Source organism: Neopsephotus bourkii, unplaced genomic scaffold (assembly GCF_033783945.1).
Source record: "Neopsephotus bourkii isolate Nb327-2 ecotype Australia unplaced genomic scaffold, CSIRO-AGI_Nbou_v1 NB_1328, whole genome shotgun sequence".
NCBI lineage: Eukaryota > Metazoa > Chordata > Aves > Psittaciformes > Psittacidae > Neopsephotus > Neopsephotus bourkii.
In genome coordinates, this window is record NW_026901808.1 from 2,706,781 (window position 1) to 2,722,765 (window position 15,985).

At 45.8% G+C, this 15,985-nt stretch overlaps 1 protein-coding gene across 4 annotated transcripts in view; it reads right to left on the bottom strand.

The window, feature by feature from the left end:
* The window catches only part of LHFPL3 (LHFPL tetraspan subfamily member 3), a 250,533-nt gene extending 240,862 nt beyond the window's left edge, over nucleotides 1–9,671 (bottom strand). Inside the window, exon 1 of one of the 4 annotated variants that reach the window (XM_061366327.1) lies at nucleotides 9,047–9,562. In XM_061366327.1, coding sequence (XP_061222311.1) covers nucleotides 9,047–9,515 — 469 coding nt within the window. In that variant the 5' untranslated portion in view covers nucleotides 9,516–9,562. Of the gene's footprint in view, nucleotides 1–9,046 lie in introns of all 4 variants that reach the window. The other 3 variants (XM_061366325.1, XM_061366326.1, XM_061366324.1) reach the window with 3 other exon arrangements.
* Nucleotides 9,672–15,985: the final 6,314 nt, after the last annotated feature.

The following is a 15,985-nucleotide window of genomic DNA, read 5'->3' on the forward strand; positions in this document are numbered from 1 at the left end:
TACAGTCTACCATGGCAGTACCAGTCACATTCTGGCTATGTTAATCACAGGAGATCACTCACCTTATTCAGTGAACTTCTACAAGTAAGGTACATGACTTTTGCCTTTTAGCAGTAAACAAAAGAACCTGTCAAGGTTTCACAAGTAGCGTTTTCTAAACCTCTCAACTCAGAATATTTGTCTTTGACCTTCCAAGTACAGCATGTCTAGCTTTCTTCTCTATAAATTTTTCCTATCTGAAAGATAACCAGACAAGTAACTGGAATGTGTGACAACTCATCAACTGTTTGCAATAATTTATTTCAAACCATTTATTCGGCAGCTCTCTTCTTCTGATGCAGTCTCAATTACTTGATTGAATAATATTCACCGAACTAGCACATGATGTGCTTGTGTCAAAGAGGCTCTCCACAGAGGCCATCAGCCACCTTTTAAAATCAATGAAATTCATAAATTTGCATCTGTCTTCTCAAGAAGAAAATAAAGGAACCCTTTCTCGCAGTACATACGACCTTCTCATTCCAAGGCCAGCTTGTTTCAAGTCTTCTGTACCTCCGAATGCCAGCGTAAAGACAGATAATACCTTTCTTAGAATAGACATATCCTGAAGTCTATTATATTCCCCTTCTTAAGGATTCTAGCTGTAATTCTCTCTTAGTAATTGGGATTTGCACACTGTTCCACACAGCAATACATATTCCAGCTATTCGTTCTGTCATGCTGTCACTGCATTTTTAACACTGCTGATAGCGACCGATGTTATCAAATTCTGCAGACTTCTCAGGCTTGTTCATTTTGTGTTTTCATTTCACCATTTCTGAGCAGAAATGTTTTTATTTTTCCCTTTGTGATGCCTCACTACTGTGACCCTGCCATTCTGCACAGCTAGATCGTGTTAGTTTTCAAATATTGAGTCCACACTGTCTGATCACACCACAGATTTTCTGTTCTGATATGTTTGCTGTCTTTGTGTTTGCAAGATCAAAGCTAATGCTGTTTATACCACAGTGCTAAAAAGGTTCACTTCTCAAAAGGTAAAATAACCTTAGTGTTTGAAATCTAGCTTTCTTTTATTCTGTTACTTCTACTGCTGGTAATATCCACATGTTTCTCCCCTTCCTGGCTTCATTATCCCATATAGGAATTTTCTTTAACAAACTTTTATAAGGAATTTTGGAAAGAACTCAGCAGCAACCATATCCTGTGTGAAGCCCCTTCAGGTACAAGAAAGTACAGCTGCACTAACACCAGATGCTTTCCAAACCCCACTCCCATTTCTCTTTCCCAACAGCATTCAAGTTCTCAGCTCCTCACATTTCAATAGGTGGTACTCTCCTCATTTACATTCTCTCTCAGTTTCTTTCTCCCCTCCTTTCTTCCCTCCCATACATTTTTTAATTTCCAATGAAATGGAATTCGTCCTCAACTTCCCTGGATAACTACATGCATTTCCTTTTATATCTAACCATTCTGGTATCTTAGTGTTTTTCAAACAGTGGACCAGAGCCCCCAGGATGTTCATAAAAGGCAATTGGGAGAGTTATAAGATGGAGAAATTTTTATTACACTCTAAAACAAAATAAACTATCTCTTCTCCCTTCCCAAAACACTTTTATCCTTCAAAAATAAGTTTCGCTATCAAAATCTCAAATCACTCATACAAATAAATGATACATGCTTCTTACATGATACATTTTACCCAGGTTCCCTTGGGGATCAAGACTGATGTTGCTGTGTCATTTTGAGCCTGATGACCAATCTCAACCACATTTGACTGATACACAAGGCTCCAAGATACTAAACTTCTGCAAGTTTTGTGAAAAAGCTGGTGCCTGGGCAGAGCAGAAAGTATCCCAAATTTCTACCAGTAGAAAGACAGGGATAGTTTATTCTTTAACAAATCTAAGTGGCAACTTGAGGACATCAAATCAACACACAAATAGCTTTCTGCCAGCTATTATACGTGGTGTGTCCCTGTCAACTACACAGATGAAGAGCCTGTGAGGAGTCAGACAGTTTAGCTACTGAAGGCAAGGGATGATGGGATGCAGGAGAGGACTTCCGGTATTGTGTCCACAGGGTATTTAGGGAAAGTAATGACTTGGAGGGGGGAGTCTGGGGCACAGCATTCTTTCCTCATTTCCACTGTTCACAGGATGTACCTTTTACTTTCATTTTTATAGCCAAAGCATGAAATACATGAAAATGTTTACTTCAAACAATGTAATGACACTGAAAAGGCTGCACAGCCCCATCACTTTTTTCACACACAACTCCCGGGTAAAGCCTTCAGTTCTTCACTTTTCCAACCTACCCAGCTACCCTTCCAACTCACATTAGGACACAAGCACTTCCCAAACCAGTATAGCAATATTCATTGCAGCCAGCATGACAGCAGCAGAGCAGAGGCTACCATGGAATACTCCCAGTTCACGAATGAGGGAGGTCCTGGAGATCTCTCTTAAGCCCTATGGGAAACTTTCTTCTGGATCTGAACAGAGAAAATCATATTGGCAGCATGATTTCTGCTCTGGGAAAAAGCAGCACCTGCACCAGGCCCTCCTGAATTAGGAGAGTCCTTATAGGCTGGATGAGGCAGTCAGTACGCTGACAAGAAGAGCTCTCAGCCCTTTCCCTGCTCCCTGCCTGCCAGCACAGCTCCAGCACCCCATTTCACAAAGACGTGAAGGCAATCTGCATTTTACCATGGTCAGAGCCCCCTGTATTCCTGTGTTTTCAGAATTTTCTCCCTGGGATCTGATACCCACCGCTGCTCACAGACGTCAGTCACATCACCCTGCTATGGGGTGGGGGTGTTAATGCTCTTATTAAAGTCAGCATCAATGCTGAAACCCAGCTCAAAAACCTGCTCAATGTTCCTGGACTTCCCTTCCTCTCCCTTTGGCCTCCCGTGTGCCTCACTTTACAGCCTGGGTACATGGTGGGAACAAGAGCTGGCAGCAGCGTGGGTTAAGGTCCTTTGCTTCTGGGGAGTTCGGCTGTGCCTTTTAGAAAGAGGCTCTCAATCTCATGTAAAGACTTTAAGTGAAGAAGAAACCACTGTAAAGATAATTAACAAATGTAACTTAACAGGTTACAAATGTATATACCTCATGGCTAATGCAAATTTGTGTAACTTCAGCTTCCAAACACAGCATTTGTCAAGTTAAGGAGCACTGCACGACTTGAAATCTCCCCCTGTAGGTCCTCATATGCCATAATCTGTCAATTTTTAATCTTCTTTTGAATAGCAAGGAAATTCATCTTTTTAGTTCTTCTGCTTTCATTTATTTAAATCAGTCCTGAAATCCTTTCTACTTTATACTTGAAAGGAAGTCTTGACAGATGTTTGACCTGGACAGAAAGGGAACCACTGTGGGCAACGACAGTCCCATTTTTCACATACATATTTAGGGACCACATTAGGCTTAAATGCAGCACTGCAGTGAGAGCTCACATTGGATGCCCATCTAGCACAGCTTCTAATTTCTCTTCTAAATAACTGTTTTCCATAACACGTAATTTCCATAATTCTCCCATCAGTAGGACATCTCCTACACTTTGATCCCCAGAAGTCTTATACTGCATTGGGTGTATTAAAAAATACAGGCTGTTGAAGCAAGCCCAGATTACTATGATATCTAAAACAGACTTCGGAATTAGCTATTCTTACCATAATTTATTAAATAAATAATTTCTGTGCCACCTGCAAAGTTCAGCAGCCATAAATGCATATTACCCTCCCAACTAACTGTTAGGGATACCAAGGCTACAAACAAGACCCTTGCCTGACTCTACTATACACCCTACTCAAACACTGGCACAAGACTTCTTTTTTTTCTAGCCTTCTGGAATTTAGCCATGTAGCAAGTTCTGACAAACAGCAGCAACAAAGGCTCTGAGAGCATCAAGGTCAAGCCTTTTAAGACTCTTACATAAAAGTCACCTGGTCCTGCAGACTGATTTCAAGTATAAAGGCAAACAACACAGCACACAGCTGCCATGAAGAATTTCACCTTTTCATTCTGAAACAGTTCCCTGCTTCAGATGAACTTTTAACTGTGACATCTAATAACCTCTCTCTTATGGCTGCTTTGGCTCCAAAGAACTAGCAACTGAGTAATATGAAACCAGTTTTAAAAACTAGTCTAAAACAGGTCCAGGGAAAACCTGGGGAATCACAGAAAGACTGGTACCTGTACCACATATATTGGTAAGAACTGTGAAAGGCAACAACAGATATGCCAGCACGTGCAAAAAATCATGGCATATTTGTGTGATGAAAGGAAGTGAGTAAGGTTGGATCAACACATATATTTTAAGTCATTTTCCACAAAACTCCAAAGAAGTAAAAAGTAATGCATACCATGGAAATTTTTATTAACAAAGTCACGTTAGATTTCCAAAAGCAATTTGATGAATCTGTCATTCACAAGTCTTAAAAAGAACTAACCTCCCAGAGGATAAAAATAAATGTCCTTGCAAGGATAAATAATTAGAAACAGATGGTAGGAGAATACTGTCAATTTTTCAAGTGGAGAGAGGTCAATGGTGGAGTCCTGCAGGGTTCTGTGCTGGAACCTGGGAGCTGCTCACTTATTTATAAATGAGCTGGAAAACAGGATAAATGGTGAGGTGACAAACTTTGCTGCTGATATTCATTCAGGGTAGCTAAGATAAGGGCTGACTATGATGAAAGACTTTACAATACCGAGTGACTATGCAATAAAAAGGCAAATTAAAGTCAGTGTAGATAAACAAATATGAAGTCATTTCTTTGAGGGGAAAATACCTAACAAAATGATGTGTTCCAATGTGACTATTACTACTTCAGGACTGAGATCTTAGTGTTGTAATAGATAGCTCTGTGAAAACATTAGTCTACTGTTTACTAATAGTGAAAAAGTGAGTATTAGAAATTACTTGGAAAGTAACAAAGAATGAGTGTTATGCCACTGTACAAATGGCTAGTTTGTCTGTCTTGAATACTGCATGTAGTTCTGGTCCCACTGCCTCTGAAAGGATACAGTAGACCGGACATGGTTGTAGGCAGGGCAGCAGGGATAATCACATTTATGGTAAAACCTAACAACTAAGAAGCCAAAGATTCACCAGGTCTCAAAAGCAGATAGCTGAGGGGATACAGCAAAGGTGTAATCAGGACCAGCACAGGGAAGGTGTCTGGGAGTCCCCTGTTTACAGTCTCTTCTAACACATGAAGTGGAGGAAATCAGATGAAATGGGCAGGCTTAAAACATAAAAATCCCTACTGAACCTTCACACAACATGTATTAAGCTGTGGAGCTCCCTGCTCTGGGGCACTGTAACCCTAAAAGTTTACACAGGTTCAAAAGTGACCAAAGTAATAAAAAAAAAAAAATTCCAGCAAGAGCTTTTAAATGCCAGGAGTTATCTCAGAAGTTCCTGAACAGAAGTGCTGGAGGAGAGAGAGTACTGAGGGCAAAATGTCCTTTTACTGCTCTTATACTTCATGGGAGCACGTTACAGACCACTGCTTGACATCACAGGACTAGATGGGCAAAGTTTGACAAAGTGCAAGGTTTTATGTTGGTGTTTTTTCAACTGTCCTCTTACTGTGGGCATGGATTCAGGCATCTCCTGAAAAACATGTACATGGGTTTCATTCTACTTGCACATAGGACACTTCTATGCCTTTCTTTTGCTTTCTCTGCTTTTCTCTTTCCTGTAACTTGCAATGTTCTAGTAAAGGAAATAAGTAATGATAAATGTCTGAAAATGAAAAAAATCACAATGACAGAACTGAAACCTTTATTTAACTTACAAAAGGAAGAAATGTCAAGCAATATCTTTATTTGTGAGGTTTCTTGCAAACTAGATGTAGGGCAGTAAAGAGCAATAATACCTCATTTCTAATGCTGTCACCAAGTGTTTGTGTTCATGAAGCTCCTCAGATCAGGTAAGTGTTCATACATATCATTTTGAACTGAGGAAGGGAAAGCTAGGGAATGGAGAATAAGACTGCCAACACTGCCTCTCAAGATATCAAGCGCACCCTTACAGCATTATGCACAAGGACCAAGAGAAGCAGCCTAAGCCATGGCAAAATCATAAGGGAGTCAAATGTATGCTGGCCTTACATACACAAAGGAAATAGCTTCTTTTCTGAGGATTTTTCTGCTTAATCATGTCATAGACATGATTAGACAGCAACAAGGATTGAAAATGCATGTGTCCGAAATACTGTTTATCATTTCCTTATTTAAAAAACACCTCTTCAAAACAAGAGCTGTATCATGCTGACAATTTATAATGACTCATGCAGGACAGAATGTGATCAAAGCCTTTTTGAAAAGAAATTAGCTCCTAAGCTTGTATTTGCAATCCCAAACCAAGCACAATCCCACGGCGAAAAACTGCTTATAAGGAGATATAAATCACATCAATCTGAAGTATTCTTATATGATCTAACTGAATGCTAACACTACTAATAATAAGCAAAATAAAAGCTATACTCACATACTTGTTTATTTTACAACTTCAAGTTTAGAGAACTGAACACAGATCTATATGCATATGTAGATGACATTACTATATTGTTATCTGTGAGATAAGCATCTTAAGCTTATTACTTAATATGGTCAGAACAGTAAAATAATAATGGAGGTAGGTCATATAGCTCATAGAAAAGGTGTCAGAACTTGTTATAACTCTCTTGCCCTGCACATTCTATTCTAAGTTTTCCTTCTGTCACACCACCTTTGCTTTCTTCTTCAAAGGATGCAACCTAAACCAACATGGATTTTCTGATAGCTTTTTCTTCCTTTGAGGAAACTTTTCTTTTTTTTTTTGGCTAGTACAGAAATGAAGAGTTAGGTAAATGCTGAATTAAGGTACAGCATTCAGCAAACAACAAAGTCAGGCTCTTTCAATACCCAGTGTTGTTCTAGTTCTTGCAGGGCGTTCATGTACAAAACAGAAAAGGTGGCCAATAACCACTTGGCTATACATGTATTCCCCTAATATTTAAATTTTGGAGGTAAGCAGTCTGAAAAGTGATTCCATTGCTGATGTAAAACTTCTTTTGTTGACTTTTAATATCAACAGTGCATTTACCAGCTTTGCAGATGATAAAAATTCTGTGGTTTTTTGCCGGAAAACATATCTTCGGTGTCAACACCCACACATGTGCAGCATGGGCTCATGTAGGATCAGCTTGCATGCAGTGGTTTCTAAACATTATTCTTCATCCATGCAGAAATGAAGTAAAGGAATCTGGTTCATTTTATCTACCTTGCACTTACTTCTGTTGGCATGAAGCAGTGGAACCATAGAAATAAAGCACCATTATCTCTGATGTTGGAAGGTGTAATGGGTTTGGAAATTGCGTTGTTCCACTGTATACTGGACATGAACAAAACAGGCTGAGGATACACCAAACGTGTTTTGTTTTTGGGTGGGGGGGTGGGGTTGTGTGGTGATGGAAGAGTTTACTCTGCCTGGAGCCAAGTGACAGGACAGTGTACAATGAATAAGACCAGAATGCCTGTTACTCAGCAAAGTAGCCACCAGACCAAAGAGGATTCCCAATGCAGAGAGGAAGCGCCCAAAGCTACTATTGATGGAGTCGGGGAAAAATCTATGAACCTCAAGTGACTGCAGATCAACCCCAAAGTGATAAAAAAAAGAAACCATACAGAAACTTAAGTGACAGAAACAGCATGAAAATATATGTAACACACTTAAAAACAGCATCACAGAGAAAAGCAGTTAAAGTTATTTCATACAAACCAGAAATTTCCATTAAGCCTCATGGACTAGGTGGCAAACTGAAGAACACCCAAGCTGCTCAGCAAACAACTCAGAAGAATTATTGCTCAGAAACTGAAATGAATGTAGGTCAATTAAGGGGACTGAAAAAGTGATTGTGAGACTATTTTGGAGACATTTTGCTCTGTTTCCCAAACAGCTTGTTCGTGCAAAGCCAAAACTTCTCAGTGTCAGGGTTTTATCATGAGGACAAGTAGAAGGTATGTTTTAATATTAGCCTTCTTTTTTTCCCAAATTATTGAAGAATTAATATTTTCTATCACACTACAGCTGATTTTATTACTATCTCAAGTCTACAGACGATTCTTTTCTCCTCCTGTCTCCCAGCTGCACACAAATCACCGGTTCTGTACTAACTCAGAGGGAAAGCTGTGTTGGAAATGCAAAAAGGGATGTCCTGGTGTTCTCCCTCTTCCTTATCATCAGCTTCCCCCAGGGAGACACTGGATGTGATGGTGAAAGTCAAATGAAATCAGGAAACCTTTGAGCCAAACCCAGAAACTGAAATGAATTTTTGTTTTCTTTAAACTCCTAATGCGCAGAGGAAAAAAATCCCTGTGAACTGGGGGAACAGACCCCAGCCAAAACTCATGCATCTAACCTTCAGTGACCTCACCTGCCCTTCCAGTTGGCCAGCAAAAGACCTCTCCATGCCCTCCCATTGAACCGAAGTGGGCTCTGCCTTGGCCAGGTGGAAAACCGGGCTCAGCGCTAACCTTCAACAGGCTGGCAGTTGCCTTCACCCACCATCACCTGCTCGAAGCGTCCCCACGGCCCCCACTGCCATTTTCTCATCACCTTTAAGCTCCAGCCCAAGAGCTGGAGGACAGCGTGGGGCTGCCGCTGCTCGCCAGCCCTCCCCGGGACCTTTTGGTGCTCACGGGTCGGTTCGCAGGCCGAAACCGGACAATTTCTCCGGGTACCCCGACTCCTCGGGCGCTGAGGGCTGAGCCTGACCCTGGCCCACGGCCGATACCCCCGCGGGTGGGGGCGGCGGGGGCCGGCACCGCTCCTCAACGCCAATGATGCTCCCCTCTCCCCCCGAGCACCACCGCCCCGGCGGGGCACCCCGGAACTCGCCCCCCGCCCCGCTGCTCCCCCTGTCCCCTGCCGGAGCGGGCGGCCGCAAGTTTCCCCAGCGCCGCCTGTACCCCGTGGGGCCAGCCTGGGGAGCGCCGGGCAGGGCAGGGCAGAGCGGCACCGAGCCCCCCTCCACGGAGCCGCTGCTCCCACTTACCGGAGGTCAGCTGCATCCAGGCACAGATCTTGTAGACGGTGGCTGTGTTGCAGAAGAAGAAGAGGATGAAGCAGACGATGCAGGCGATGATGAGCATCATCGAGAGCCCGATGAAGAAGGAAGCGGCTTTGAAGGCTCCCGAGGGCAGGCTGGAGAAGTCCGTGAAGCTGCCCCGGCAGGTGAGTTCCCGGCTGAAGCCGTTGCCGATGCAGTAGTGGAAGAGCCCGAAGTAGCCCGCCTGCGGGGTGTCCACGCCGTCCCCGATCCAGTAGGGCTGGATGAAGCACACCACGTTGACGATTGCAAAGCAGATGGTGAAGATGGCCCAGAGCACGCCGATGGCCCGCGAGTTCCGCACGTAGTTGGTGTGGTAGATCTTGGCCGCCTCCTGAGCTGGGAGCATCCCCGCTGCTGCCGCTCCTGACGAGCCTGCTCCTGTCGCCGCCGTCCCTGCAGCCGCTCCGGGCATCCTCGCCGAGAAGATCCCCCCTCCCCTTCCTCCTCCTCCTCCTCTCCTCCTCCTTCTCCTCCTCCCCGCTGGCTCCGCTCGACGCGAAGCGCTCCGCCGCTGCGTGCGAGAGCCAGCGAGCCCCTCCGCCGGGCTTCAGCAGCTCCGCGCCAGCAGCAGCACCGGCAGCGGCCGCACCAGCACGGCCCGCCGCCGCCTATCGGGGCGCAGCACTGCCGGCCACCGCGCACCGCCCGCCCCGCAGCCCACCCTCCCGCCGCCGCCCGCGGCTCCGCGCTGGGCGACAGCCGCTACAGCGGCGGGGCCGCCCCGCGCCAACAACGCAGGGGTGAGGGGCGCAAGGCTGAGGCGCCGTCCCTGAGGAGAGGCAGGAGCGAGGGACGGGAAGGGCAGGAAAGGCGAGCCCGTGGCGGCGGGGCTGCTGCAGCCGTGGCCTCCCCTTAGCCCCTCGGCCGGCTGGCTCCCGCGGGCACCGGCTGGGCGGTGGAGCTGGTCCCGGCGCTGCGCATACTGCGTGCCCTGGGAGGCAGTGTTCGGGCAGCGCATTCTGAAGTTTGAAACCTGTGTGTGCGGTTTTCTGTCCCCTCACAAAACATCGACCCGTTCTCAGCCGGGGGCTGCCACTGCGGACCCCCCTCAGCAGAGCCTCCAGCCCCGGGCCATGAGACCCTTGTCTCTGCTGAAGCAAACCGCGCGGGGGCAAAGTCCTGAGCCTGGGGAGCAGAAATCGTCAGAGGTAGCTCCTCACCTCAGGAGGTGGGGTGGCGGCCATGGAGAAGACCACCATGAGGCTCTTGTTGAGGGTGGGTGAGGTGGCACTGTTGGATGAACAGCAGCTCCGCTCCAGCCCAGTGACTTTGGCCTGGCATTCGGCGCGTTGAGCATTTTGGCATGCAGCAGTGATTAGCATATATTAATGAGCAATTAGCATCTGGTAATAATCATTCCTATGCCAGTGACACTTGGATTTGCAGTCCCCGACCTATGCGCTGAGACTGAGTTAACAGCCGGTAATCGGTGGCACATACACACAGTGCTCTCAGGGTTGTCCTCGCCAGGGATGGAGCAGATGCAGGTTCTAGAGAGCGAGCAGCCACCTCGGCCGCAGCAGGCTCCGCTCGGTGCCGGCAGAGGGCTGCACTCAATTGAATATTAGTGCTCGTCAGGGCTGCGAGGAGGGAGATTCCTGTGGAAACCACTATCGAAAATAAAATTCCATCTATTTCTCACCAAACTTGATTTCTGCCAAAAAACAGGCACAGCCCAACGCAGAGAGAACGCCAGCCCTCCCCCCAGTGCACTGCAGAGAGGCTAGGAAGGGGCAGCACCTGACAGCAGGTTTTGGGACCCCATACTCATGTCTGGAACAGAGTCAGAGCTTTGGAAGCAACTGCTGAAGGGTGAGAGCACAAGGGAGCTGCCTCGGTGCAGTGATGATGTTACTGCCCTGCATGCAGGAGCGCTCCCCTCATGGAGGGCAGTAGGGTGGCACACATGGCATGGGCTTGCTAAAGCACAGGCAGCGAGGGCAGTGTGTGCCCCCAATACTCACGCTTGCCTCACTTTCTTAGGGAGGTGAGTCCAAGCGTGCAAACTACAGCTAAAATTCCTGGAGATCCGGCAACCACTGAGTGTTCTTTGTCCATCGCTGACAGAGGTGCCTGTGTGTGCTTCACTGCCTCACCGTGCTCCTACTGCAGTTGCTGCACGTGACCAGACTGCTCATACACTGCCTTCAGAGAGCAACTGAACTTGTTCCAGCCTTAAGCAGTGGAGGAGTGATGGCCTTTCCCTTCCATGCTCCGTCCTGTTTTCTCCTGGCAGAGGCTAGCTGGGCCCCAGGGCTGCTTGCCTGTCTTCCCTGTCCTCATTGAGTGTGGAGGTGAAGACAATACAAGCCAGACCTAGAAGGCAGGAGGAGGCCTGAAGTTGCCCAAGACAAACAGTATAGGGATGGATGTTGGAGTGAAGTGCCAGCTTCTTTGGCAAGAAGTTCTGAGAGAAAAAGGGAGGTAGTGGGGAAGGGGTTTGGGCCAAGTGGCCAGTTTAGTGGATGATGTGCCTGTGAATGTGCACACAAAGAAGATGAAACCTGGAATTAGTATGGCAGGCGGAAAATATACAGACCTGGGAAGGAGCCAGGAGAGGAGAAATGTGCTCTGCAGAAGAAATGGGCCAAGGGAGCTGAGGAGGATGAAATAGTGAGTTTGGAGGAGAATCCAGTGAAAGAGAGTCAAGTCTGGGGTAGGGAAATATGGAAGCAAGAAAAGGAAAGGGCTGAAGTAGAGGAAGAAACTAGGAGGATTCTTCTCACAAGCTGAGTAAAAGTGTTTGGCAAAGGAGATGCAGTTGCCTGTGTCCAGGCAGTGGCTGGTCTGGTTGTCCTAGGATGTCCTTTCTGGCATCTGATACCAAAGGGGCACTAGCAAGTGCCTGTTTTGGGGGACACATGAATCATTCCAGCTGCATACCTCTAGAGCTTTGACTCCTCTAGTCTCAGTCTTCGGTACCAGAGATTTCTTGAGAATACCCAAAGACAGGCTCAGGAGGTGTTTTTATGGTTCTTACCACAATTACATGTGTGTTTTGTAGTATTAGAAAATACCATGTCTCTATGAGATAGAAGGTGAGTATATTCTGGACAGAGCACTTAAAAGGCAGCTGGGACCTCATTCTTCAAAGCAGAACTCACATGGATTTTGGTTGCAGCAGTTCTGCAGATGAAGCCTCAGAAGGAGCTGTACTGAGTTGCTGCTTATCTATGAAAAAATTTAAGCATCTTGCCTGGCACCACAGAAGAATTCTGTGGCACAAACAAGGATAGTCTCCAGCTCTTCAGGAAAGCTTTCATCATCTTAATCCTCGGGAGATTATCCTTTCTCTCCAACAACCCTGTTGTACCTCTACTATTTTTCTCCCTGGGCACAGCCCCGTGGCAGTCTAGTCTCATTTAAAAAAAATCCAGGTCTTATGGCAGGATTTTCACCAAAGGCTTCTTCAACAGGTGAAACAGGATTCTCATCATCCTGATCTTTCTGGACAGCAGATGCTGTCTCAGGTGCCTGATAAGGCAGGATCCTGTTTACCAATTAGCATGTGAGCATGCAACACACAACAAAACAGATGTAAATCAAGTGGCAGACAGCACTTTTTTTGGCCCATCCTCTTCCATGCTGGATTTTATATCCATAATACTGTCTTTAAAAACATTTGTGTGTGTGTGTGTAGCTAAAATAAGCAAGTTTAAAAAGATTTTATAAAATATTTCAAAGTGTACTTTGTGCCCCAAATTGGCTTGGAACATATTATTGATCATTTTATCTGACAATAAATGTGCTGATTTATTATATATATATATATATACATATAATCATGCAAAGCACAAAATAAAAGCTTATTATTTGGTTAATGTTTCTAATCACAGCATTTCTCTTTGGAACTAGTCAATTATTTGCAGTGGTAGAGAACTGCTTAAACATTTTGTTTGGAGCGCTATGGGTAAGGACTGTGTGTTGTACTGGGAAAAACTTTGGATATGGTGGGTTAGAAACAACAGATGAATGCATTTGCTGGGCCATGGGCAATGTCTGACAAGAAATGCACATCTGGGCATTCATGTGGTGGGAAATTAAGAGAAAAGAGAGTGGGGAGAAGGAGTAAGTGCATGGTTGGAGAAGAGCTAGAAAGAGAGGACTTACCCAAAAGAGAAGATGCCTGTGAGGAGGGAATGGGGTAGTAGGAAGTTATGTACTAATGAATAAATAGCCATACAGGTGTGTGGCAATGAATCATCAGTTTTGGTGGGGCTGGACCCTGTTAGGGTAACAGTTGAGGGAACTGGGGAAAAACAGAATACATGAGAACATGCTTACCCATGTTCTCATGCACCGTGTCACAGATCCAGGGAAACCTGGGGGAGATACCCTTTTCAGGCACACAGCTGCATCCTGCCCACCCTCTGAGCAGTTTCCCCCATCTAGCCCTCGTAAAATGCAGCTCTGCCTTGGAGGCTGTTTTTCCCAGCTTCCTTGAGGGGTCTGGCTAACATGTCTGTAGCTGCATGGAAGAATGACTACATGGGCTCTCTGGGACTTTCCTCCCGCGTTTCTGGGGTATCACTCACTGGCTATCACATTCACCCAATGCCTGCCAACAGCTAGTAATTTCACTCTGAGTCCACTTAAATAGCTACTTACAACTATTATAACCATTTAACGCAACTGATACGGACACATCCAAAGAACAAAATCCTGTAATTTGGGCAGACCTCAGTCCTCTGGCTGGAAGAGTAGGAAGGCAAAGTCATGGTAGTCTTGAGGTGTCCAAGGACATGTGGGCATCCAAAGCAAAAGCTGAAGAAGGAGAAAGTCTCCACTCCTGCCTTTCCTGCATTCAGTATGAGCTGAAGCTGGGACAATGCTAAAGGCCAAGTAGGATTTTTTGTGCCATTTCACTGATGACCAAGGTAACCTAAGCATGTTTTGGGCTTCATTACAGCTTCACCGGGTGCCAACACTGGTAGAGAGCATCTTAAACATGTGTCAGTCCAAATCAATTTTCCCCTTGTCTCAAGAGCTGGCTGCAAGCAGCCACAGGTGTGTTCTGGAGCAGGGGAGTGATTCCTGAGCAAGGCAGTGATTCCCTGTTCGAGACCTTTTGGTGGGAGTGCGGGGAGCCCGGGCAGCCCTGGTGTGCAGCCTGTCGCCATGGCAACCGACTGCCTCACCACTGATGAGCTCTTGCTGTCTATCAAAAAGCATTAACTTTTACATGATGTCTTTTTTATTATAGTTTCTGCACATTTTGGCTTTCTTGCCCCCTGGGGCTCAGCTGCACTGGTGAAATATTCCTTTCCAGGGAGTGGGAAATGGCATTTCTTTCTATTTCTGTAGTGTTTACAACTGTGGAAGAGGCATAGCAAAGGGATGGTTAGAATTACTGTTACCAGTGTCAGAAAAACTGCTGCTGCTGTCAGTGTTTCAGCCAGAAATGGTCTGATTAGGCTTACCTTAAAATGTGAGTGATTTAGAATATTTACTCCACTTCTCTTGAATTTAGTCCTGTTCTTACTGATGACAGCAGAGGAGAAGTCCTGCAGGGCACCCATAAAGGAGGGCAGAGCTGGGAAGCACAGCATGACCCTGCTGGAGCTGCATCACAAGCAGACTGCAGGAGTCGATATCCTCCTGCAATCATCAGGTAAAAGTCACATATTCCAAAATGTACCCTGAACCAAGGTAGTTGGCTGCAAGTGACAGAGTCTACTTCAGTAAACAGAGAAGGGCATAGTGTGAGACTGGTGGTTAGGCAAGGAGCCATGGCTGCAGTGAAGGGGAAAGGAGGTGAGGCAGGTGAGAAGTACCTGGGATGTATGTGGAAGCAAAGATTGAAAGGAAGAAAAGATCCTATGAGCCTTCAAAAGAAAGAAAAGCATGGGAAAGGGATTAAGTAGCAGGAGTCCTAGTGACAGCATAAGATTGGACTTCATAATCCAGGATAGGCTTCCCTGCAAAGAAGTGGGAGGAACAGTGGCAGTTGGAGGCTAAAGCAGGTGGGAGCACAGATAAACCTGATGAAGCAACTACAGGGAAAGTGGGAACATAGTTATTAAGATCCATGGTGGAGAAGTCTGTGCACTCTGACATACAGCTCAGCTAAGACCTCCTTCAGCTTTCTTCCCTCAGCCTCTCCAACTTGGAGGGGCTGCAGAACAACTCTGAAACACACCGGCTAAACTAAAGCATTTAATGGGCCTCTTGGGAACTTGGGACCTGAAGTTTCCAGTCCCAGCTGACCGAGAAATGCTGCCTCTTGGGGCCTGCTAAGCTATCTTACAATGCGAAGAGCCTTCTGCATGGCAGCATTTAGGGCTTCTCTGAGCAAGTGATCTCACTGCCAACAGCACACTATGCAGCTCTCTGCCTCCGTAGCATAGCCTGCTTGTCAATGCTGCTAATTAGCCCAGACAGAGCTTTCAGGTGGCTTGCTGTGTTGTGCCATTCAGAGACGCCATCAGAGACTCCTGAAGTGATGGAGATTTTGCCTCTCTTGCTGTGGCAGCTGTTTGCCAGAGGGTCAGTAGATTCAATACAAAAGGAACTGTGAAATAGTGTGCTGCAGGCTATATACTGTACATCGTCAAAGGTAGCTGTACAGTTAAGGCTGCTGTCTAGACATGTTTTTCATATAATAAAAGTTTAGTCAAGATATGTCTCCTAGACTGGAATTCACATGGTGAAGGACCTGTATATGTTTCTCTAGACCAGCCTAGTTTAAGTACGTAAACTCTTCTGCCAATAAGATGCATTTTAGGTTTTTCTCTCCAGAGCCCCAGGCATTGTGCAGGTGGCTGCAACTTTACGCCCATGAACATCAATCATTTGAATAAGGACTCTATGCTGATAATCATAACATTGATGAGGCTTTCAAAATTGTACCTGCCAAGGCTTGAGTCCCTTCGTTGCCCTTAA